We start from the raw sequence: 25,508 nt of genomic DNA, 5'->3' as shown, positions 1-25,508 counted from the left end.
AAGGTTAACCGTTGCACTTGAGTTCAAAGGTTATGCTCATTCGTTAAATGATTACTCTCTTTTTTATAAACACAATGGTGCTACTAGTGCATGACAGCCACACGTAATCAAGAAAATAAACAAGTATATCTCAGCTTAAAACTAAGCCCTCGGCCGGCAAGGCCCCTGTCAACTGATCTATAAAAGAAATAGCTACTCCCAGGAGATTATATAAATAAATAGCCAACTAGCACAGAAGTCCTGATTGGGCCGTCGAGGCCACCATGATATATATACCAAAACTGAAAGCAGGTATATATCAAAACAATACATCAAACAGCTCACAAGCTTCAGCAAACCAACAAACTAGGCCAGTATGGCCATAACGTAGCTATACACCCCACACACTAGTATGCAAGCCTCTAAGAGTAGTAAAGATTGGCGGGACAGGGCCCCACCCTACCCATAAAGATATATACAACAAAAGGTAACAAACCTCCCAACTCTGGCAGCTCTGGCGTAAAGGGGCTAGCCAATCGGATAAAAGTCAATCCTGCTACTGAGGAGGTCTACTGGGCTGTCTGTTGGGACCTGTATGCATTAATGCAGCACCCCAAAGGCAATGGGGCGTCAGGACAAAATAATGTACAAAGTATGAAAGGTTATAGACTAAGTGAGCAAGTATCATAATATACCAAAAGCAATCACGTAAGGAAATCAAAATTTTAGATAAACATGATAACCCGCTACTGAATCTAAAAAATAATCTTAAATCGGCAGATTTGTCATATTGCCCCAACTTGTCGAAACGTCCGTAGAAATTCATAAAAACAATCATAAAAGAGTCCTGAGATGATTACCTTAGTTAACTAAGTTTAAACCTTGAAGAAAAACCAATAACTACAAATTTATATCTTTAAAAACCAGCTCCAAACGTAGCTAATAAAAGGGAAAAATGATTGTCACGTGTAGAAATCACGTTTCTAGGCACCGGGCAACGTTTAATGGTAGAAATCGTCAAAAACTAACCTTCATCATGCAAGAACTCCATAAGAACCCTCTCTTAAGTTTTCTTTTTGGTTTGGAAGTGAAAAGAAATGTTTTCATGGCTTAAAATGTTGAGTAAGCCGACATACCACATTTTTTACCCGACCCGAATTCTGCCCCCGGCAGTCCGTAGTAAAACCCTCATAACTTTTTACTCCGATGTCGGTTGGATACGAGGTTTTATGCGTTGCAAACTAGACTCGTAGGCCTTCGATTTAATGGGTGATAGGCCTTCTAACTCTTTATATATTGGTAGAAAATATCCAAGACATTTGACCTAAATTTCAGAGAAATCTTTAAAAAGGAACTTACGATAACTTTCACTAACTTTTATTTTGCCTCTTACCTAACTTCAAAACTTAAGATACAACCCTTGAACACTTAAAATATGACATACCACATCATTCTTAATTTATTACCCACCCTTCTTGTCTTTTCATGAAGATACGAGTTAATTTAGACGTTTTGAAAAGTCGGGGTGTTACATCTTGTGCGTATATTTCGTACATATTAGAAGTATATATATAATATGATTTAAGTATTATACTATGATAGATAGTATATTATGTTTATATTTAATATATATTAGAAGCATATGTATAATATAATGTCAGTATTCTACCCTATTAAGTAGTATATTTAGTAGACATTATAAGTATATATAATATAAGTATTCTACTTTAATAGATATAGTATATAGTGCGTATATTTGGTATACATTATAAGTATATTTAGTTATAATATAAGTATATTTAGTTATAATATATATATATATATATATATATATATTGTAACTATTTTATTATTTAAATAGTATATTGTGTGTATTTTTTAATTATGTTATAAGCACATATAAATAATAAAAATGTAATCAATCTATAGATAACAATCACTATATTGATAATTGACTCAAACTTTTGACTTAATAATTAATAAACAATGATTTTAAAAAATGGTGATCAGGCCCAGCCGATGAGCTGAAACCCGAACCCGGCCCATCAAACTAGTAAAAATGCTTAAACGGACACAAGCCAGTTTTTCGTCCACAATTTACTGTTCCGCCAGGTATCGGCCTGAATCATTATTGGAGTACTGGGTCCAGCCCGGTTCGATATATCCGTCCCGGCCTAGTAAACAAGCTTAAGTCTTAACTTACTTTTAAAGATAGAAATCATTCATTTTTATAATATGACATAACATTATACATCATGTATATATCAATCTTGTTAAAATATATTAGTATATAAGAGGTGTTTATACATACTTTTATATTTTTATAGTGTTTTACAAAAACTATATAACATTATACAAACTTCTTCATCTATTAAAACTAGATACACGACCCTGTGTCAGCACGGGGCCCAATATCCGTTCGTCTCATATTAATTGATTACTTTTCATTTTGCACGGTGCTGAAGAAATTATAAATAAGAAAATATTTTTACTAATTCAACCCTTAAAAAACTTTGTGAGAATTTTACAAACAAATGTGACACTTTCAAAAGGAGTTAACGGCAAGAGTAATATAGGAAATTTTTAAATAGTGTTTTGTTGATTTAGTAAGATGATCAACTAATATGTGACAACTATTTTTAGAATAATAGTCAAGTAATATGGGACGAAGGGAGTGTCATAGAACTTGAAAAGTTAGCCAAATTTTTATATAATTTTAAAAAGATTTTAAATTGTTAGTACTTTTTATATTATTTTAAAAATAATATATATTACTCTCTTTGTTTCAATTTACGTGGCATATATAGAATTTCAAAAATTAATCATTTTTTATATGTATATTTAACGTAATTTTCAGATCAGATATGTTATTTCTTTTTGTCCCAATTTATGTAGCACTGATAAGATTTTTTTAGAGTCAGGTGATTTTTTATATGTATTTTATACTTTTTAAATTGTTAATTATTGTGATTTATAAATTGATACCAATAGAATTTCTAGAGTCAATTAAATTTTTTATATAACTTTTAAATATTTAAGTTGTTAATTATTATGATTTATAGTGTTATTTATATTTATACAATTTTTAGGTATATAACAAACTAAAAAAAAAGACATAATTTTTCCATATTTGGTAAACAAATAAAGTAATTAGGATTTTAAAAAATGATTTTGCCATAAAAAATAAAATGAAAGAAGTTATGAGGTATAAATAAAGAAAAGGAAATAAGAAGTGGGACCTATATTATATGCATTAATTAATAGAAGGAAAGTGGAAGAAAAAAATGGCCTGCATGCATAGAAAGTAAGCAATTTTTTTTTTTTGTAGCTGAAAAGTAAAATGTGGAAAGATTTTTATGTCCCAAATTTTAAAAATACAACTACAAAAAAGTGAAGTACAATATTGTTCATTAGAAAAGTATTAAAAATTGGACCAAATTACCCTTAAGCTTCCTAAATATGGCAAAAAACAGCCATGTTGAAAGTTGAAAAATCGTCTCTTCTATATAAGAGAAAAATAATATATACTCTTTCAATTATATTTTATTTATTCCATTACAATGTACTATAATTTGTTTTTATCTGCTTGATCCCATTTTTCTTTATTTCTTCTGTTTATCTGTAACAATATTATATGCTTGGTCACATTTAATAGTGTATCTGAATGCAATATAAAATGTGCAGTTTGTGTTCACTTGAAAAGACTCTACTTCTTGCTCTTGCCTGATTTTAGAATTGTCAAAGTTGGAATATGTGGATACTGGATAGTACAATTTGATTTGAGACTCTACGATAAAATATTTAATATTTCTTAATTAAATTTTAGTAAATCTATTTTTGTTTTCTTCCTATCGAATGTCATATTTGTTGTAAATAATTTTGAAGATTATGTCACTAGCTAACATCAATGGTGAATAACAAGTGACATGTAGGATGCCAGCTTCTCAAATTGTTAAAATATTGACTAAATTAGATAACAAAATCATATATGGGCTAAAACTGGTAAATATGTTCTCCCATATATTATACGGTATAATTTTTTCTTTATTAAATTCTAGTACAAAGTTCATTTCATTTTGAGGCGTAAATTCATACCACGTATCAAAATAATGTGGCATTTCAGTCAGTAAAGTTCAAGCCTAATAAAAGGTAGTGGCGGAATCAAGATTTTCATTAATGGTCTGTTTGGAAAGCCACCCTAGTAATTATATTTGGTGTAATTGAGTGTAATTAAACTGTTTGACGTGTTTGGTTGGCTAATTACTTGGTCAGCATGTAATTGAGTGTAGTTGGCAGAGGGTAATTACACTCTCTTATTCTCAGGGAGGGGCAGTGAATTGCTGGTAATTACCTGATGTAATTATAAGTTGATTACTTTTTAATTTTTTCTTTTTATTTCTATTTTAATTTTTCATCTTAATTTATTTTAATTATTTTTTTATCAAGAAAATATTTTTTGTTTTTTTACTAAAAAAATAGTTTTTATTTTTATTTTTTATATTTCATTTCTTTCTCATTTTAACCTTTTACTTCATGTGATTCCATGCAATTTTTCGTATTATCTATTTTTATGCCATGTGTATTTTTTTCATTAGCATAATTTTGTTAGTATTCTATTTTTTTAAAATTAAAGTAGAATTCATTCTTGAGTAAGGTTATAGACTTACGCTTTTATTTTATTTTAAATTATATTTATGTATATTATGTTGAAATTTGACACAAGAGTATTATGTTAAATTTTTTGTTTTGAAGTTAGAACTTATGTTATATTTTCAGTTTCATTGTTCTAGTAGTATTGATTTGACACTTCACAAGTCATTTATTTTTTAGTTAGACTTGATAGACTATTTTTTTGTCAATATTTTAATAATTTTTGATATTTTATTTATAATACTAATCTTTTTGTCAAACATGCATTTCATGATGTTCGTAGAAATCTTATACATTTAGTTTTTATGATTAATTCAATTGAAATATACTAATTTGAAAAGTATAAATTCATTATTTTTTCATAATATTAGTTAACAACATATGTTTATTAATTAACATATTTTCAAAAGACAATATATATCTTAAATATTTAATTTAATGTCATTTATAAAGTTTCTTATTTGTCTAATATAAATTTTAAATAAGTAACTTTTATTTTTAAAATTTAATATAATCTTATGATTGCAATTGTACAGCAAAACAATACATTTGTAATTATACTGTGACAAACAAACATGCCAGCGTAATTACTAGGCAGTGTAATTAAGAAGTGTCAAAATATAAAGAAGTAAATATACAAGAAAGCTAATAAAATAAAATTTTAAAAAGGAAAAAATAGTTGCTGCCAAAAAGTACTATTATGATGCTAGCAAGGGTAGAACTCACGACCTTAAGTAAAATTTATAACCCCTTAATCATTACACTAAATCTAATCAAATTTGATCTATATATAATGGAATTTTTCGACGAAGGGGTGTCGCTTGACATCCCTCGGGTAAAGTTAGCTCCGACCCTGATAAGAGGATTCCACGTGTTCAAATGATGCGGCAATTTTAAGTCAAACTAATGACCTATCACAAGCCGCCAAGTGTTCAAAATGAATTGTCTTAACCAATCACGAGCAACTTGAGCATATAACATTTATGATAAATTTGACGATACACATGAACTAATCTGACTAAGAGAAGAAAGTTTGTTCACACTTAAAATTGCTCTTTCTTTGTAACTATCAATTAAAGATTACATAAATTTCTATGAATTCAACAAACGTTGGAGCAAATATCATCATCGACTGCATGGTTCTTCAAATGAGTGGTCAATGGAGTTCTTCTAGAGAACAATCTGGAATGATGAAGCGCTACTCCACATTTCAAGCAATCAAAATACATCTCTATGAGGTTTGGATCATTTTACAATTTGATTAGTATGTTGAACTGCAATAAAATTATACTTAACAAAATTAATCAATGAAATTACCTTTTATTTTATTTTAATTGCAGTTGCTTTTTAGCATTTATTTGAATTCACATATTACAAGATCTATTTTTGAGATTGACGCTCCAAACAAAAATATTTCCATACCTAAAATTCAAACCCCAACCACATATCCTTGGTTAGAGATGAAGGGATCCCAATCATCTCATAGCCCTAGTTGATATTTGATTTGTTCAGCTAGTGTGCAATATCAACAGTGAAGCTCGACTAGTTTAAACTCGCATTGTATGACCCTTTCTAAGGGTGACGCTTCTAGTTAAGAAAATATATGCAGAGGCAGAGCTTAAAATCTCTTGATAAAAGATGGAGAAATTTTCAGGTTTAAAATCCTCTGTATGCTTACTTGATCAAATTCATTGCACGAGACTTGTCTAGTACATCTCCCCTATATGATAAATAATAAAGATTATAGAAAATAAATTTCATACGTGAATATCAGAAAATTTTTTGTATATCAAGTCTAAATTGCAAATTTAAGAGTATATTTTCCCTAAATCTAAAATAGAAGGGGAGTAGTGTAATTTTTCAGTTGTAGTTGGAGGAGCAAAGTTGAAAATAATAAAAAGCAAGCAATCCCAATTAGGCCCTCCTCGGAGAAACATTACCTTTGTCCTCTGTCGGCTCCGACTTGTCATCAAACTCTACTCTGAAACCCTAATTTATACTCCCAACATATAAACGAAGAAGAATTACATCCAATTGATTTAAAGTCTTTCAATTGATTGCAGTTAGCCCCAAGATTTTGCAGATTTTTCAGCCATGGACGCTCAGAGAGCTTTGTTGGATGAACTGATGGGCTCAGGTATGCTTTGTTCAACCTTAATTGAAGAAATCGGTGTCCCATAGAATGAGTTATTTTTTAATCATTTGTTTAGTTTTAAGCTTAGTTATCTTTGATTTGTTGTGTAGAGTAGAGTTTATATACAGAAAAGTACCAATTTTGATATGTTATTATTTTTGAATATGTAGCTCGGAATTTAACTGAAGACGAGAGGAGAGGGTTCAAGGAAGTGAAATGGGATGACAAGGAGGTCTGTGCATACTATATGGTTCGATTTTGCCCCCACGATCTGTTCGTGAATACTCGTAGTGATTTGGGTCAGTTCCGAAATCCTAATCCTGTATTTGGTTGATGAAAGAAAAAAAAATCTTTTGTTGTGTTTGAAAAAAATTGTTTCTTTAATCATGGATATGGTAATCTTGAAACTACTCCTGATTGTTTTTACTTCTTGTTTTATACAGGACCCTGCTCGAAAATTCATGAAGCGAAGTTGAAGGAAAGGTAAGACTGAATCTCCCTGGGGCCTGCAAAGCTTGTTCATTTTTTTCGTTCAAACTGAGATATATTTCAGGCCTTCATGCATAAGATTAGTTAGTTTTCCTTGCAACACTTCTTCCCCCAACCAAATTTTAAAAAAGATCATTGATATACTGTTATCTGCCAGTACGACTTCTGAGGTTTCTACCTCTACTTTTCTACGCGAAGCACATGATGAAATGGTTATTTGTTATATTAACTTAATTGGGTCAAATAAGTTCATCAAGACACAGGAATGAAAAAAAGTTACTCGATGTATCCGATTTTATATGTTACTACCATTATTGTAAGAGTTAAATGGTCTTTTGATTGACTACTATTTTTGCGAACATTTTCAAAATATTTTTAATCCTAAAAGTTTGTGCTTTATATTTCTTTTTATGTAGTTTCTACAAATGAAAGTTTTATTTTAAATAGAATTAGAGTAATTTAGGAATTCACCTTGTCGAAGAAGAAGATTGTTTAACCCTATAGTCAAATCTTCTCGTTGTTTTTAGGATGAAATGAGTAGTTTTTATTACGAAGTGTCTAAACATGATGGATGAAGAAATAAATGTTGAAAGCTTGAACTTCACTTGGTGGGTACTCCTGGCCAGGGGCGGATCTGCATGGAGCATTCCGGGTGCTCGAGCACCCATTGACTCCGACAAAAAAATTCTATATCTATAGAGAAAATATGAAAAAACGGATATAAAAAATAAATAAGCATCCATTAAACAAAGAAAAGTAGTGGCTGCTTTGGTTCTGGCTTTAATGTTAAAGGCGTGTAAGTGCCTACTAGTCACAAGTTCGAATCTCTCTAGCAGCATATTTTATGCACCTCTTCTTTTTCAATTAAAAAATTTCCGTTCTTTTTCTCTCCTTTTAATTTTTTGATTTTATGCAGTGTCATTTACCTTTTTAATCTTTCCTATTTTTAAAAACTTTTGGTCTCTTTTTCTTTAGTGTAACTTGTGCTTATAAGTTATTTTTGGTGATGATAAATTAATCGTTGTTTTATCATGTACTTTTCATTGATGTGCTCAAGTTGCTATACATTTATACTTTGTGATCACTAGCAATTTTATGTTAAATAAAGTGAGCATCCACGACCTCCAAATCCTGGATCCGCCGCTACTCCTGGCACCTCCAAACTTTTTAAGAAGGGTAGAGGAAATGGAACAATAGTGGGTGGCTGAGTGCTACTTATACCTAGTCTCGTGGAAACTTTTTCGTAAGAGAGAAAAGAGACTGGGGTCTTTAACCATAGAGATACCACTTGTCTTAATTTACCAAGGTTTTTTACTGCCTAGTCTTGAAATTTTCTCCTAGCTGGAACTTTTTATTCATGAATTAAGGTATTTCTTGCCTGTTAGGCTAAAACTTCTGGGAAGGCGAAAGTTTTTTTTATTTAAAAAATGCTTATTTTAGAGAATTGAGGTGCTTGGATAAGCTTTTAGGAAAAAATATGTGTGTTTGAGTAATAACAGAAGTAGTTTTCCAGGAAGCTGGAAAAAAAAGTAGTTTCTCTACAGCAGCATTTTCTGAAAGCTTGGTCAAGCATAATTTGTTGCTCTAATATTGGCGAAATAATTTTTTTCAAATTGATTAGCCAAAGAGAAACTGCAGCTCTCCAAAATTACTTTTTTGAAATGTACTTGTGATTTGTGAAATACTTTTCAAAATAAGCAGATTTTGGTTGCTTGATCTAACAGACTATTCATTCAAAAGGCATCAAGGAGATGCAAATTACGAAAGACCAAAAGCACAGAATTGTCAGCCCCTGTACTATGTGTCAATCTAATACCAAGGAACTAACGAAGTCCAAAAAATGGTCAATGTAATTAGAGGGGTAATCTTAGTCCAACAAAAAAAGGTTAAGAAAACATCTAGAATGGTCCAGAGTTGAGATTCCATCAAACGTATCCGATTCCATTTAGTCCACAAACACCAAAAAAAATAACTGCTGGTATCATCACCCAGAGTTCTTGATGATCTTGTCAACTTCCCATAGGTTCCAGGCTTCCAGCTTGTATATGCTTCTCCAAGTTGGAACTGTTGAACTACAGTTCAGCCAGATGGTTCCAAGATGCTTGGAGCTTGATACTCTTCTCTTTTCTCAGTATGGTTCACATGGCTGGTGAAATCTACTGTCAATTGGCTGTCTGCCTGAAATTCATAGAGACTAAGTTCCTTTCTTAGATGATTGATTACCAAATTCTGATGCAACATTTAATGGATATGACTGTTATATGATATTTTGATTCAAAATAAATAATGTGAAGTTATGCTCTGCTACTTCCTTTAAAAGGATTGCTAGTTCTCAGAGCTTAACTTAATGAAGCTGCAAATTATGTACAGACAAACAAGATTTCAATCTTGTGGTAATTAGCATAAGCAGGTTGAACTTCTTGTACATCTAGTTTCAGATTAGTTCTTTTGTGTGGTTACTGGTAAGATCATCATACCATAAGTTTTAAATTTTCATGTTAACAACCATAATCTGTGAGTTATGTTGGAATTATGATACTCGCATTACAGTGGCCGTACTTGAGCTGGAAAGAGTGAAATGGAAGCCTCAAAGCTAGTTTTGTTTGTAGATAACTTAGAGCAGCAGTTAGAATTCTTTTAAGTGTTGAAAAGGTTCCTCATAGAGCTTGAACATGTTCACGCTCATCAGTTAGCATACCTGAAAAGGTGTTTCAAATTGGTTAAATTACCCATGATAGTACAATGGAAAGGTCAAAGACCAGTGCAAACTGATATAGGATTATATGAATCCTGTATGACTAAATGAGCAGCATCCTTTAGGTTCCAATGTTATTTCTTGTTTGAAAGAGTAGTAATTTCCTTTAGGTTCCAGTGTATTGCCAATCTCAATGACTTCCTTGTTTGTTGCTCTGTATCAAGGACAATCAGCAAATCCAGCATTTTTTATTTTATGCTACAGCTTTGGTATTGATGCAGCTGCGTGTTTTGACTGCCGGCTCATCGTGAAGCATGACCTTGACATTTTACTTGACCACAAGGCATTTTGGCAGGTTTTGATCACTGGTCTCCTTTATGATGGAAGTACCAGCTTATACCACCTATATTATCAGTTGGTACTTCATCACAATTTCATCTCTTAGGGGTCGTTTGGTGTGAGGGATAAAAAAAAATAGTCTTGGGATAAAAAAATAGTCGAGGGATAAATTTTTGGTGTCTTGTTTGGTTGCCGTGTTTAGGATAACTTATCCCACCATTTATAGCAAAGTAATGGGATAATTTATCCCATAAACATGGTGGGATAAGTTATCTCAGGATAGCTAAACCCAGGATAATTATAACTTTTTCCCAACCAAACGACCCCTTAAATCATTTGCTGGTGTACTAGTCTTCCCTGTTTGTATGGAGTTCTTCTAGTGCTGTAGCTTGAGTGATTTTACCTGCCTCTCCAAAAGTTGCTTTATCTCATTTTTTTGTGCATTATGATTTCTCATTTGTGTACTACTATTTCATTGTTCTGAAAGTTTTTTGTTTCTTCTTCAGTTTTGAGAAATCTCCAAGACATGATTCTTATGTTCCCAAGTTTGAAGCAGAACTAGCCCATTTTTGTGAGAAATTGGTAGGTTATTGACTGACGAGTTTCACAGTGCTGTTTCAACGTGTTCTCTGAATAAATATGCCATATAGTTAATTTGTGGTTTTTATAGGTGATGGACTTGGATAAGAAAGTGAGGCGTGGTCGAGAACGCCTTGCTCAGGAGGTTGAAGTTCCCCCACCTCCTCCAATATCAGCAGAAAAATCTGAGCAGCTATCTGTCTTGGAGGAGAAGATTAAGAACTTGCTAGAACAAGTGGAGTCTCTTGGTGAAGCTGGGAAAGTTGATGAAGCTGAAGCTCTCATGAGAAAGGTTTGGCTGAGGGGCCTACTATTCATTTTTGTCTTGAATTTTGCAATGTCGTGATGGTATAGTCTTCTGACAGTATCTGAACTTATTGATATTTATGTAGGTGGAAATGCTTAACGTTGAAAAGACTGCCTTGACTCAGCAATCCCTGCAGAACAGTGCACTAATGATTGCACCAGAGAAAAAGATGGCTCTGTGCGAGACATGTGGTTCCTTTCTTGTCGCAAATGATGCTGCAGAGAGAACTCAGTCTCACGTCACTGGTAAGCAGCATGTTGGTTATGGGATGGTTCGAGATTTCTTATCCGAGTTCAAGGTATTTCTGACCAAATTTTCCTTTTTGTTTCCTTATAAAACCACAGAATGCAACTTTATTTTTCTGCCTTTTAGTTACAAATGATATTCTATGCAATGGACTGTAAATGTTGCTTCCAGGCTGCTAAAGAGAAGGCTAGGGAAGAGGAAAGGTTAGCCAGGGAGAAAGAAGCAGAAGAAAGGAAAAAGCTGAGGGAGAAAGAACATGATAGCAGACGGCGAAGAAGTGACTCATCTGACAGGGACAAGCACAAAGATCGAGATCATGACAGGGAACAGGATCGCTACCGGGGAAGAGATCGTGACCCTGACAGGTCCCTTGACAGAAATGGCAGTTTTGATAGGGGATCAGGTTGGAAACATGGGACTTCCAGAAATGGGAGAAACAGAAGCAGGGAGAGATACCGGGAACGTGTTAGAAGCCGGTCACGGTCACCTATTAGACATGGTTCCAAGAGGCCCAGGAGTCCAGTTCACAAGTACTAGAGGATTATAAAACGTAGATGTCTGAACTTTGAAATTTGAAGAGGTAGACTTTTTTATAACTCACCAAATTCATGAATGTATGTGTTGGGAGTCCGAAGTGCCATTGTCATCATGTGTGAAAATGTTTTTTTGAGACTATATCATCTCTCTATCTTCACTATAATTAGCGGTAGGTATAACTTCATTGTGGTGACTCTTTAATGATCTATTTTGGTTTAACGTTGTCAGAGGTTCTGATCCCCGCTCATCTGGGGTCACCTATTCTCATGAAGTTAAAAAAACAGATTCATTAGTTATGCATGGATAATGCTGCTAGAGGGAGATCGTTGGATGGTTATTCCTTAAGTGAGGTAACAAATTTTATTAATTCCGGATTGCGGAATGAGTTGCTGACCATGGTTGGTTTAGTTCCTTTTATCTTTTGGTCATTCAGATGATAAAAACAGAATTTTTTTCATTTGGTTATTCAGATGGCTCTAGTGTTAATTGTTATTGCATATTTGGCGTGTCAATGTGCTTATGAATATATGAAAGGCTCCATGTAGTTTGTGTATCATCCGAGCTCTGATAGGTAACCCTCTATTTTGACTTACTTACCGTCCCTCTACCCTCTTGTGTATAGAGCTGTATTCATGCAGGCACCATTGTGGACATAAGGCAGCTAATGATTCTAATGTGCAATCAACAACCGATCATTCAATAGGTAATAACTAAACACATGCATATTTGTCCACTTTGGGTTAGTACCTGCAGGCTTCATTCATGTATAGGTATCTACATAAGATGGGAATCTTCAGCTCTGACTAAGTTCTAGAAATGTCTGTCGGTGAAACTATGGAAACTGTGTCTAGACTAGATAGGCTAAGGTCCGTGCTGAGCACAAACCCAATATGAGCATCTCCTTTGGAGTCCTTCAACAAGAGTAACGGAGATCAAGCATGAAGTTCAGCGTACAACTTTTTTTTTTCAGGAGTTTTGGACTAGAAAGCTTTTTTTTTTTTTTTTTGGAGGATTTTCGAGAAGACGGAATTGGCTTAAATCTTCCAGAGCAATCCTTTTAAAGGTTTCGGAGCGTGAGTTTGCATGATCTAAACAAATAAATTTATATATATTGATTTATTTGAATAATATTTTTATTATTGATTTGTTTGAATAATTTTTCTCTATTGTTTATTTTAGGTAAAAGTTTATCAATTTCGATGTTGAAAAACATTCTTTTGCTAAAGCAATTATTAACATAATTTTATAAGCAATTGATTGACAAATTTTAGATAAAAATAATAAAGTTCCAATAATAGAATTTGATTCAATAATCAATTTTCTTTTTAAAAAAATAATTAACACATAAATTTATTCTTGATTTTTAGAAGGAAAAATTAGCCTTGCCATAACTTTGGGTGTTATATACGCGTTTTTTTTTTGTTTTAAAGAAATGGTCACAACATACTCTATATATAAAATATTTTGGCGAATGTATTTTTGGGCAAAGTTATTTTTAAATTTAGGTTTACCCAACAATTTCAAGAGCTGGTGATTCCTCCCACACTATGTCACTGAAGAATTAACTTTACCCTTCGCGAGAATATCTAATAAACATGTTAAAACAGAAATCCTTGGAGCGTTACGTGATTTTTCAATATTTATTCATTGTTGCTTATCATAACATATTTCGTTTGGTTTTTAAAATGCTCTATTAGTTTGTTTCAAACCACCATTCGGAGTGTGTTTTGTATGGAGTTTGAAAAATATTTTCCAATTTTTTTATGCTCGATTGATCAAAATTCTTGAAAAAAATATTATCCTTAAAAATAAGGAAAATAACTTCCACAGTAAAAATAGAAAAACAAAATGTATGCAATAACAATATATATGTATACAAATCTAGATTGCAAGAAAATTCAACAATTAGTACTCTATACATTAGGTGTATCAACTCAAATTGCCGTACTCCCTCTGTCCCAAAACACTCAGTATTACATTCAAATTCATCCCCGTATATCATAAATATTCACCATCATACTTGTCAACAACTATATTGATGATTAATTGATAGAAATTTCAATAAGCAAAAGTATATCAAGCCATGAGGTATTTAAAAATTCGAAATCAACAGAATTATAGAATATTAAAACAATCTACAAAGATATAAACATTATTATTCAATCAATAAAAGATAGAGACAGTAAATAAATTCGAAATGAAATTTCCTAAAAAAAGTAATTCAAAGCTCTCTTTTGTGATTTACACTTCAATGCTTGGTTATGAAAAATAATTTGTTCAATTTCCTCTCATTTTACTTCGAATTTAGGTCTGAGAAGATCATGCATGTGATGAATTTGAAATTTTGGATGTGAAATCTTCAAAATCAGAATCACTAGCTTGATTTTTGATAATTATTTTTAAAAAAAGTCTTTTTAAAAGCCCTAGAATTCTTTTTGAAAATAATTGTTTTTTCTTTATAAAATCTCATATGGTTAACCAAGATATGGACAATGTAGAGACTCTTGTGAATTAATTTGAGAAATTTACAAATTAAAATAGAGAGATTTTACGAGGAGAGATTAAAAGATGAAAGAAGAGATATTTTAGGAGAAAGGGAAAAAAATTGAATATACAAAAAAAAATAGGAATCAATATTTATTGCTTTTATTGGCTAAAAAAAAGAGTCATTTTATGTCATTTTTTTCAAAATTAAGCTAATAAATAATATTACCAATCTCTTCTTTTAATTGGTACACCATGCCAAATTTTCTTAGTCCGATTGTCAAGCCTCTACATATTGCGGAGGCCTACAAGAAAACAGTTCCGTTGTGCCAAGGCCTTTTTTATGGACCTCTTTAAACTCTCCCTGTTAATCTAATGAGTTAAATTTGGGGATATTTTTTAAATAGCCATCGTAATAAACTTAATTATGTTCTATAACTATAGTTTGAATATTTACGAGCTGTAGCTACAGTTTAAACTGCATCGTTTGTATAATTCACGAGTACGTTTGTATAATTGAATTATTTTTGTATAAACTAGAAATAATGAATTTATACAAACACAAACATCTGAACTTCAAACAATTATATAAATTATATTATACAAAAGTTATACAAATTATATTATATAAATATGAGAATTATACAAACTCGAAACCCCAATCCAGATAATTATCACTGAATATTGATCTAGGGTGATAATTAACTAAAACTATAACTAATTAACTTAAATTTCACCCTTAAAAAATAGTTGCTGAATGGAGTAAGTTTTTTCTTTTAGCTTACAAATTTAACCAATTGATTTAAAAGAGTGACCTAAAACAAGGCATTTGTGCAGAGGGCACCGGTTTGAATGATTTGCTGCCCCGCAGACAAAAGGAAGACTGAAATTGAAGAGGCTGTTAGCTCTCTGTCTACCGTCATATGCTCAAAAATACAATCACAAGGACCTGCCGCCGGTGGTCCTCTCAGTTCCTGACAACGCCATTCTCCACTCTAGAATGACCAAGCATAGACTTGGACTGCACACTCGCTCGTGCTTCCATCTCTCAAGAACAAAGAGACCTTTAACTACTTCCCCTTTACCTTCGGAAGCAATATCATGTGTTCACACTTCCCCAGTTAATCACAAGACCTTGTGTTTTTCACTTGCAGAGAATTTAATAGTTCGTGGGTTGTTCGATTCAGCTCAGAAAGTAATTCGGAGAATCATCAAACATTCCTCATCAGTTTCTGAAGCTATCTCTGCTGTTGAATTTTCTATTTCTCGTGGAGTTGAGCCTGATGCAACTAGCTATGCTTTTCTCATTCGGCAACTTGTGACATCTGGAGAAATCCTGAAGGCTGAGGCTCTCTATGTAGATTGCATTTTGAACAGAGGTATTGAGCCGAATCATTCTGTATTGAATTCCATGGCGATTTGTTATTGTAATTTGGGTAAATTGGAGGAAGCTAAGTTGCTTTTTGATAAACTTGTGGATATGAAGTTGATGCCTTGTAGTAGCACGTGTAATGAGCTTATTAAGGGATTTTGTGGCCAAGATAGAATCTTGGATGGATTTGATGTTTTTGTTGAAGCTATTAATTCAGAGGTATTACTGGCTTTCAGTTGTTACAATAAGTTAGTGGATGGTTTGTGCTTCAGTGGGTACTTAGATAAAGCACTCTATGTGTTTGACGAAATGTGTGATAGAGGGGTACCACCCACAGTTCATTTGTTTAAAACATTGATTCTTTCGTTGTCTAAGAGAGGCAGAGTTGAGGAAGCGCAATTGTTGAGCATGGATATGGAATCTTATGGTTTTGTTTTGGATAAAGTCATGTACACGACTCTCATCAACGGTTATTCCAAGATCCAGAAAATGAAAACGGCTATGATGTTATTTCTCAGAATGCGTAAGTTAGGCTGTGAACCGGATAAGTATACTTACAACACGCTGATCAATGGGTTTATAAACTTGGGCATGTTCGACAAGGGTTGGATGCTGAATCAGCAGATGGTTGAATTTGGATTAGAACCTGATGCGGTAAGTTACCAAATCATGATTGCCAAGTATTGCAAGGACCATAAAGTTGATTGCGCATTGACGCTATTGGATGACATTAATCAGTGCAACGTTCCTCCCAGTGTTCACTCTTATACTGCTTTGATCTCTGCACTTTATAAAGAGAATCGGTTAGCTGAAGTAGATGACTTATACAGGAAGATGTTGTACACTGGATTGGTTCCTGACCATGTTCTGTTTTTTACCTTGATCAGCAATCATCCAAGAGGGTCAGAGATTAGTCTAGCATGCACATTTTTGCGGGCTATTGCCAAGAACGGTTGTGGTATTGACCTCTCTTACATCCCTAGCCCTACCAGTCGTAAAGTTACTACAGATATCATGCTTGATATTGATCGTCTCTTGGGAGAAATTGTGGCAAGAAACTTACCTCTGGCTAGTGTTGCTTTCAATATATATATGATTGCTTTGTGTCTAGGAGGAGAACTTGATTCTGCTCAGCTTTGCATGGATAAGATGTCAAGCCTTTCTCTTCAGCCTTCACTGTCAGCTTATAATTCCATGATCAAGTGCCTTTACCAAAAGGGACTACATGAGGATGCCAAGTTCCTTGTTGAAGTTATGCAAGATCAAGGTCAAGTTCCAAATCAAGCAACATTCTTGATTATGGTAAATGAATACTGTAAACAGGGTGACATACAATCAGCATTAGAAGTTCTGGACCAAATGGAAGAGAGTGGATTGAAGCCTAGTGTTGCTATATATGACTCCGTCATTGGGTGTTTGGGTAGAGAAAAGAGAATAGACGAGGCCCTTGGAGTTTTCCGGAGAATGCTCGAGGCTGGAATTTATCCTGATAAAATTTTGTTTGTGACAGTGATTAATGCTCTATCAAGAAATGGGCGAGCTATTCAGGCCCATGAGCTCTTCATTACAATGTTGGAAGATAGAGTTCAACCAAGCCACTATGCTTATACTGCTCTTATAAATGGGTTAGTTAAGAAAAACATGATAGAAAAGGGCTGTGTATACCTCAAGCAAATGATAGAAGAGGGTTTCATGCCAAATACTGTTCTTTATACTTCTCTTATAAAACAATTCTTAAGGAAGAGAGAGTTTGAATTCGCATTTAAGTTGGTTGATTTGATGGAAAGAAGTGAGATTGAGCGAGACTTGGTAACTTATATTACTTTGGTCAGTGGCGTTTCTAGAAATATTAGGTCAGTCGATGGGAAAGGGCTTGTTCCACAGAGACGGTATGAAGAATCTAAGGAAATGTTGTTCCGCCTACTTCATCAGAGTGCTATGTTGCCTAAGGAAAAATGTTTGAAAATCTCAGTTAGCTCTCAGGAACAAATAAAATTTCTTGCACTTCGGCTGATAAATAAAGTGAAGGCCACTCCCCTAATGCCAAATTTGTACTTATATAATGGCATAATTTCTGGATTTTGCTGGGCAGAGAGTATGGAAGATGCATACAAGCACCTTCATACGATGCAAAATGAAGGCATCCAACCAAATCAAGTTACTTTTACCATTCTAATTGATGGGCATTTCCGAAGTGGTGAAATTAATTGTGCTGTTAGTCTTTTCAACAGAATGAATGCACAGGGTTGTCCTCCAGATAACATCGTCTACAACACTTTAATTAGAGGTCTATGCAAGCATGGAAGGCTCATGGATGCTCTATCACTCTCATACACTATGCTCAAAAAAGGATTGGCCCCTTCTAAGGCATCATATGAAAGTCTTCTCAGTTCTCTTTGTGCTAGTAATTGGAGAGTTCATGCACTGAGGATATGTCACGATATGCTTGCCAATAAATATGTCCCTTGTGGCCATAATCTTAAATTGTTGATTTGTATACTGGGTGAAGAAAATAAGTGGCACGAAGCTCGTTTTATGTATGATTTGCTTCTTAAGAAAGAAAATTTATGATGAACACAAGCTTAGAGGCTGGGTATGATCTCTCTGATATTGTTGGGCTTCCTTCCCTTGTCTGTGTGTATCAACAGAATATGGACTTTTGTATGGAGCTGCACATTATAGCTTGTGTCCACTCAGAATTCCATTTGTTATTTGTTGTAAGCCACCGGCTCTCTGTATTTCTTAACTCTATTTTTGTGCGTACAGTTCTAGTTAGTATATTATTCTCTGATGACCTATTGACCTGGAGATTCTCAGGTGTACATAATCCTATTTGCTATTCCTTTTTCAGGAATATGATAAGCGGCTCCTATGTACTGGTCATGTCTAATTTGTGAGGTGATTGTATGCTATGCGCAGTTGACAACCTTTAGGTAATCCTGGATAGGTGTGTTCTCCTAATTATTCATGTTTAGATTTTTGGATAAACTACATAGGTACCCAAATAGGTTAACACAAGTTAGTGGATCAATTCTGCCACTGGGAAGAAGACTAGATACTGAACAAAATGTAAATCTTATAGAGGGTATATTGAATGCTTAATTAATTTGATTTGTTTTTCTTTTTGAAAAGAGGAGTCTCCTTATTTTCATCATTTTCAGTTTTGTCACGTTTATGTTTTTCCTGATCCTGAATTGCAGCAAAGCTCTACGAGTCAGAGGCAACAGAAAAAGAAGTGTCAATCTCAGATGAAAGAGTTGGCATACATTTGTCAGTAAATAAAGAATACTCTGGATGGTATGTGTTTTACAAACTCATTGTTGGAGGCCTCATATTTGACAGAAAGCCAGAAGCAGTATCTAGAGACAAGTGCTGCTTGTGGGAGGCAGATGTCTAAGATCACTTGAATGTTGCTGTGGAAAACATTGAGGATGGTTCGCTGACCATTGAGAAAGAAGAATTTTTCTTGGGAGTGTAATAGAATGCTGTTGTTGGCCAAGGTAATGTTATTGCTCACAGAATGTATTATCCGGAATATTTCAGAGGAAATTAAGCCATTAATAGTCTATGGCGACTAAGTGAAAATCAACAGGTCCTGTCAGACTTGTTGCTGGACATCTTACTGTATGCACCATCACCTGACAGTGAATATCCAACTTCGATAAAGTATAAGCAAATATTTGAAGAAATAACTGTGTGGACTACTGAATTCTGGTACATTCTGTAATTTTCTCTTCCTTTTTTTTGTTTAATTTAATTGCTCCGCTGGCAGATGAGTTATTAGTTATATTAACATGTTAATTTCACGTGTGGTCACTAAACTTTAACCCCTGTATTTGTATATTTATAAACTTTTTCTTAATGTTATGGTGGAACGGCAATAATTTTTGTCATGGACAAAATAAAAATCGCTCCAGATTGAAAAACCTTGTCTTCTTCTCACACCTAGGCATTTTTTATTTTTTCTTATTTCATTTTTTATTTTCATTTTTGTTTTATGGATTTTATTATTTTCTTAACGATTCCGTTTGTTGGATTGGAAAATAAGGTCAAATGTGTGTTAGTATATAGCATCAAGAGCGTGATTGACTCCAACTATTAATAGAGTGTATTGTCAATTTTTTGTTGAATGGCTCTCAAATTGAGAGCCTTGCCATTAAATAGAGAGTAGACAAATGACATCCCTAAAGATCTGTTATTCCTATCCCCAAATATCAGCTATTTTATCCCTCCAAATCTGCTTTTATTATCCCTCCAAATCTGCTATTCTATCACAATATTTATTCTCTTTGATTACTACAACAAATCTCTATGATTACACTTATATACAACACTATATAGTTATGTTAATAATACTATTTATCCACTATTAATTCATGATCTATGAGCTGTCCATCATGCTAACATCCCCTCAAATTGATGTTGGTGTATCAAGAAGCATCATTTTTTCTACTAGAAACTGATGTGTCCCCGAGCATCTTTAGTCTTCCATTTACTTAACTTTGTAGGATCCGTTGGAGCAGGATCACCTCCATCTGTATGACCCCATAGTTCTTTTCCGGTGACAAATAACTGAAATTGAAATCCCCAGGAAGAATAATTTTTCAGTGAAACAAACACTGAAGGACCAAAAGTGATGTGAATTCATGCTCCTAAATAGCTATGCAAACATCATAATAAAAAAATAGCTATGACAACTAGAAACAATATGACTCAAGAAAACAACTAGAATGACGAAGACCAGAAGTTTTAGGTGTTAAAGACTGATTGTCGATGAACAGTCAACAAAACCAAGATTTTAATTATTTTTTTTGGAAGGAACATGGATTCTATGAAACAAGACAGCCAAGAGAAGGCTCTAATACCATGTCAAATTTCTGCTGAATGCCTCTCAAATTGAGAATCTTGCAATTAAATAGAAAGTATACAAATTATATTTCTTAAGATCAACTATTCTATCCCTGTAAATCTGTTATATCATTCCTCCAAATCTGCAATTTTATCACAATATTTATTCTCTTTGATTACTACAGCAAATCTCTATGATTACACTTATATACAATACTATATAGTTACATTAATATATACAATTATTCACTATTAATTCATGATGTATGAGCTGTCCATCATGCTAACACACATATCTAGACCATTTCGCGGAGTTTAGGGGCATTTGACCCTCTGCCCTAGTTTGAAAATATATGGTTATGACAAGCTGGAATTTTTATAGCTGGCTCAAGATTCCATATAGACATTAAGGTACATAATGATATGGAAAGATACATAATGATCCAAAAGCCTTGGACTTGTGTCACTTATTTGTCTTGGTTTTCACATTGATAAACAAACTTGTTTGCTGTATGTCAATTTGTCTTTGACCTTCCTTTTTCTTTTTGAGGTGGTGTGCAGAGAATAATCACATTATCTTCTCAGATGCCCACCAGCTGATTAGGCTAAATTCATGAAAATACAAGGTAACTCAATGCCTATCATCTGCGTCAAGTTTTTTATTTTTTTGATGTACTTGTTTCCAAATTTCCTTGTCACTGAATTGCATTTCCTTTTTTATTACTGAGACAAGTATTTCATCTCTTAGACAAACAGTTCATATAGCAGTGAACTGATCCGAACAAATGCGTTCTGTTGATAGTATTCAGAGGCTTCTATAGAGCTGTGCAAAGAGATGAATCTGAAGGTTGTTGATCTTTAGACTACAATTCAGAAAAGAGAAGATGCTTGGTTGCTTGCTTTACATATTTTCAGTTAACCGTGACCGTGAGTTGCATGTTTGTATCTCTACCAGATTGAGAACATTTGCAATCATCTTATCTGTATCATTTCTTTATTATTGAGCCATGTCATATTTATAGGATACTTCTAGCTCAGTGTTAGTTCGTTTTACACCTTTTTGCTTGTTCTTGTATTATCTTGATGCGACGGTTAATGCTGATGAATTTGGCCCCTTGTTTTCTATCATTGATCTTTGAAGCTTTCAATGAGCAAAATGATATGTTGTGGATTTTTCTGTTTTAAGGGCAGCCATGCTTTTTTGGGTTTAGATGCTATTGCTTCTCTTTTTCTGATGTGTGATCTTCTGCTGTCAAGTAGTGCTGCTTTTGATTTTATTTTTATGCTGTTGCTGCTCCTTTTTGGGTATGGTTGCTTATGGCTGTTATTACTTCTCTCGGTGGGACTTCTTTTGTTGCTTTTATGGTTGATTACAGAATTGCTGATGGTTACCAGAAGATGAAGTGAAATGCTACTACTGCTGTCATATGAAGTGAAACTTCCTATTTTGGTGTTTGATTCTTTTGTGAAGAAATCTTTGTTAGTGTAAAAATGTATTTAAGCTAAATTTATGTTTCTAATTGTTGTATTAATGTGCATCTATAGCTTAAAAAGTTTCTTTAAGCTACATTTGGTTGATTGGTGTAATTATTCCAAAGTATTTTGTATCAGTAAAAATATTCCAATATTTTAATCTATAGTGTACTCCCTATATCCCAATTTATATAATTGACTTTCCTTTTTAGTCGATCTAAAAAAGAATAACACATTTCTATATTTAGTAACAATTTAACTTTAAAATGCCTATTTTATCTTTAATGAAATGATTTATAGCTAGCTACACAAACATCTATGACTTATTTTAGACTACAGGTTTCAAATTATTATTTTTTACTTAAACTCCTTGCCAAGACAAACTACATCACATAAATTGGGACTCCCGTTTTGTTAGAAATTCATATTAACAAGGAGAAATGTTTTTCAAACTCTATATCAACCAGGATGATCAAATGTCTAAATGGGCAATTAGCGAAGAGAAATTTTACCCTTAAATGTGTGGTCATTGAAAGTTCACACAATTAGTTTAAGGAAACAGCCATCAAAAAGTTTATAATGACTGGATAACATTAACATTTACTGAAGCAAAAGCAGGGCTTTTTGCGACCGGTGACAATTACATTTTTTCAGTCTTAATTGATTGATATCGATCAGATCTGGACTTCAAGTGATTGAATGTCTGTTCGTTAAAAGTTTTTTTTCTTGTAGTGTTATATGTTGTAACAATGAAAGAAAGCTGCTTCCTTTTTTAATGGTCCCTGTATTTATCTTACTCGTGGTAGTATAATGTGATGTGGTTGACTTTTTGGCATTAAACAGGTCATGGAGCGGGAGAAAGTGCACTTCATGAACAAGCTGTTACCTTGTAATAGAATTTTATTTGTTTTTCTTCATCTTCCCATCAGTTTGCTGCAAACGTATCCACAGACCACAGAAACACCTCTACATTGATGCTGATGATTTAAAGAGTGAGTTAGAGCCTAGAGGAAGGTGCCAGTTGTGGTATTTATGGCCTCTGAAAGTGCTATAGATAAGACACGTGCCACCAATGCCATTCCCGTTTGGCACAATCCGGGCGCTGTAGTTGAACACAGCAGCTGAAAGGAAAATCTCAGCAGGTGGCATTCCCAAAACGTGAGTAGCAGGTTTATTTTCCTCATCAAAATGGATCCAGTTTCTGAAGCTGCAATGATTTTGAATGACCTATTATTGCATCCCAGGTCCTAGTAGCTGTGGTGGACTGTGCTGAAAATGTATGATTTAGCTGGACTTTATGTCGCTCCTTTACTTTGGAACGAAGGAAATAGAACCTTCTTTTGGAGAGAAAATAATCTTGTGTAGATGAAAGTCTGGTGTCTGTTCCTAGTCAATTTGGTGCACCAATTAGGTTCCTGCTAACATAGGCAACTGGGTTTTATTTGAGACCAATGAGTTCTCTACTTTTTGTAAACCAGTTGTATACTAAACTGGATATTGAATCCCTCAACATCAATAAACAACCTTTTGTGGCATTGAGGTTTGATTACTCCAAATAACTTAGTTTATAAATTTTTACAGCACCATTTTCCAGCATGATATGCAGTTTGAGGTATGCATAATCCCATTAAGTTATTTTTGTTGACCTCTGAGAAAGATTAAAGCTGTTTGCTTCCCTCTGGCTTTCCTTGATTAGTGTCTTGCTGAAATGGGTTTTAAAGAAAACCTTTTGATGGTGATACTATCAAATTATTCTTTCCGTGTTATGTAGTCTTAATCTGGAAACCGAGCTTAAGCACACCAGATTTTCCTCATCTAATTAATTTATGTTAGATTTTCATGATAAGTGGTATCTATGATGTGATATTCTCTGCAGTGTGTTTCTCATTTATATAAAAGACTTCTTGGTTGTGGTTCATGCCTGTTAGTTCACTACCAGCACCCTCTTCTTGTCAAGGGAGTTTCCTAATTACTGCATTCATGTTTCACATCAATGAATGCATCATTGTCATAAACAGGTTCCTGAGAAGTCTTTCCAAAAATTGCAAAATTGTTGTGGTTTTTTTTGTCTGACTATCTTAAGTCCTAAGGTTGAAGAACACAATGGCTCGATTCCTTTCCTCCGCCTTTTATTGCAGGAAAAGGACATTACTTTCGTGAAAGGCCTAAAAACTATGATTAAAGGATGCTTTCTCACATGGGGAATACGAGGTAAACTCTTTGCTGCTTTTATGTTCTTTTATTTGTAAAAATAAGCTTAGATAAAATTCAACTTTTCCTGGTGCCAAGTTTAAAATCAAATTTGTTCATCTTGTTTGCTTGTGAACAGGTCTAGATTTTGATCTAAAACTCACTTTTGAGAGAATATGTATGTACTTGCTGTTCTATTAACTTTTGCATATGGAAGGATAATGAGATTAATATTTGTATCATAAATTTCACACGCTTAGTCTTTTATTTTGGCATTAACTATATAATAAGTGTGAGTTTGGAGGACGGAGAAGGTACTTCTGGGATTTACTAAATTTTGAGTGACCAAATTCTCATTTATCACTTTATGTTCTTCCCAGCAGTTCATTGGTTGCTTTGCGGTACCACTCATCTGTTCCTTCGCTTCCCCCAACATTCTCTTGTCTTTCTTCAACTCTCTTTTTTGTTATTCTGCTTTCTCTCTTCTAATAATTGCCGTATCTGTTGGGTTTCTTTTCTTGTCTTTACCTTATCTGTCTTTTTAAGATGAGCTTTTGTTTCTCTGCCTCTCTGGTTGTCTATTTTGTAATCCTTTTTATATCAATGTATCTGTGACTAATTTTGTAATGTATAAAATTCGATCGTATTTTTTCTCTAAGCTACTGGAATACAAATGTTAGCTCAAGTTTTACAAACCTTGGTTTTCTTTCTGATATTGGATAGCTCTGCTTTCCTCATGTTCCCTGTATCTTCTTCCTGAGATTTTTCCTTTTTTCTTTGTTTTATTACCCTTCTCTGGATCATGCATGTTCTGATTTATCCAAAACCCTTGTTTCTCTGGACCATGCATTTTCTGATTTGTCCAAAACTCTTGTAGCCAATAGCTTGGCCTTGTCCTTTAGTCGGAGCGCAGATTCTATCTTTGTTTCCACTTGCTACAGGAGCTGTTCATCTAAACTCTCCGGTGAAAGGAACGTAGGAATCTCATGAAGAGAGATGCGTGTCATTTGTGTTAAGAAAGAGAAATTATTGGGAAGGTTTGAGTAATTCTATAATCTCTTCGACAGAAGATATCAATAGAATTTTGTAATTCATGGAAGATATTACTATGAAAAAATAAGAATGTGTTCTAGTAGTAGTTTGATTACTTCATTATGCCGAAGAAACAAGGGAAACACAATATTCA

At 33.6% G+C, this 25,508-nt stretch overlaps 2 protein-coding genes across 8 annotated transcripts; both read left to right on the top strand.

Moving 5' to 3' along the window:
- The first annotated feature begins 6,502 nt into the window (after positions 1–6,502).
- Positions 6,503–12,086, top strand: LOC125861013 (uncharacterized). The gene is made up of 7 exons (XM_049541099.1): positions 6,503–6,766; positions 6,934–7,062; positions 7,207–7,246; positions 10,793–10,868; positions 10,957–11,157; positions 11,258–11,470; positions 11,590–12,086. The coding sequence occupies exons 1-7, from the start codon at positions 6,724–6,726 to the stop codon at positions 11,953–11,955; spliced, it is 1,068 nt and encodes a 355-aa protein (XP_049397056.1). The 5' UTR covers positions 6,503–6,723; the 3' UTR covers positions 11,956–12,086.
- A 3,195-nt stretch (positions 12,087–15,281) lies between these two features.
- LOC125861002 (pentatricopeptide repeat-containing protein At5g62370) lies at positions 15,282–23,710 on the top strand. 7 transcript variants are annotated; one of them, XM_049541079.1, is made up of 7 exons: positions 15,282–18,528; positions 18,663–18,744; positions 19,012–19,525; positions 21,221–21,285; positions 21,462–21,580; positions 22,976–23,290; positions 23,377–23,710. In XM_049541079.1, the coding sequence occupies exon 1, from the start codon at positions 15,440–15,442 to the stop codon at positions 18,380–18,382; it is 2,943 nt and encodes a 980-aa protein (XP_049397036.1). In that variant the 5' UTR covers positions 15,282–15,439; the 3' UTR covers positions 18,383–18,528; positions 18,663–18,744; positions 19,012–19,525; positions 21,221–21,285; positions 21,462–21,580; positions 22,976–23,290; positions 23,377–23,710. The 7 variants fall into 7 exon arrangements, with proteins under 7 accessions (XP_049397036.1, XP_049397032.1, XP_049397035.1 ...); XM_049541075.1 differs by having other exon boundaries at positions 21,408–21,580; XM_049541078.1 differs by having other exon boundaries at positions 21,393–21,580.
- Positions 23,711–25,508: the final 1,798 nt, after the last annotated feature.

Source organism: Solanum stenotomum, chromosome 3 (genome assembly GCF_019186545.1).
Source record: "Solanum stenotomum isolate F172 chromosome 3, ASM1918654v1, whole genome shotgun sequence".
NCBI lineage: Eukaryota > Viridiplantae > Streptophyta > Magnoliopsida > Solanales > Solanaceae > Solanum > Solanum stenotomum.
The sequence above is the reverse complement of the archived record's forward strand: the minus strand, read 5'-3'. Positions and strand labels throughout refer to the sequence as shown.

Coding starts and splice junctions, on each gene's coding strand:
- LOC125861013 (XM_049541099.1), top strand. CDS start 6,724: ATGGACGCTCAGAGAGCTTTGTTGGATGAACTGATGGGCTCAG. Junction 7,063..7,206: donor GAATACTCGTAGTGATTTGG/GTCAGTTCCGAA, acceptor TGTTTTATACAG/GACCCTGCTCGAAAATTCAT. Junction 11,158..11,257: donor CTGAAGCTCTCATGAGAAAG/GTTTGGCTGAGG, acceptor ATATTTATGTAG/GTGGAAATGCTTAACGTTGA.
- LOC125861002 (XM_049541079.1), top strand. CDS start 15,440: ATGACCAAGCATAGACTTGGACTGCACACTCGCTCGTGCTTCCATCTC.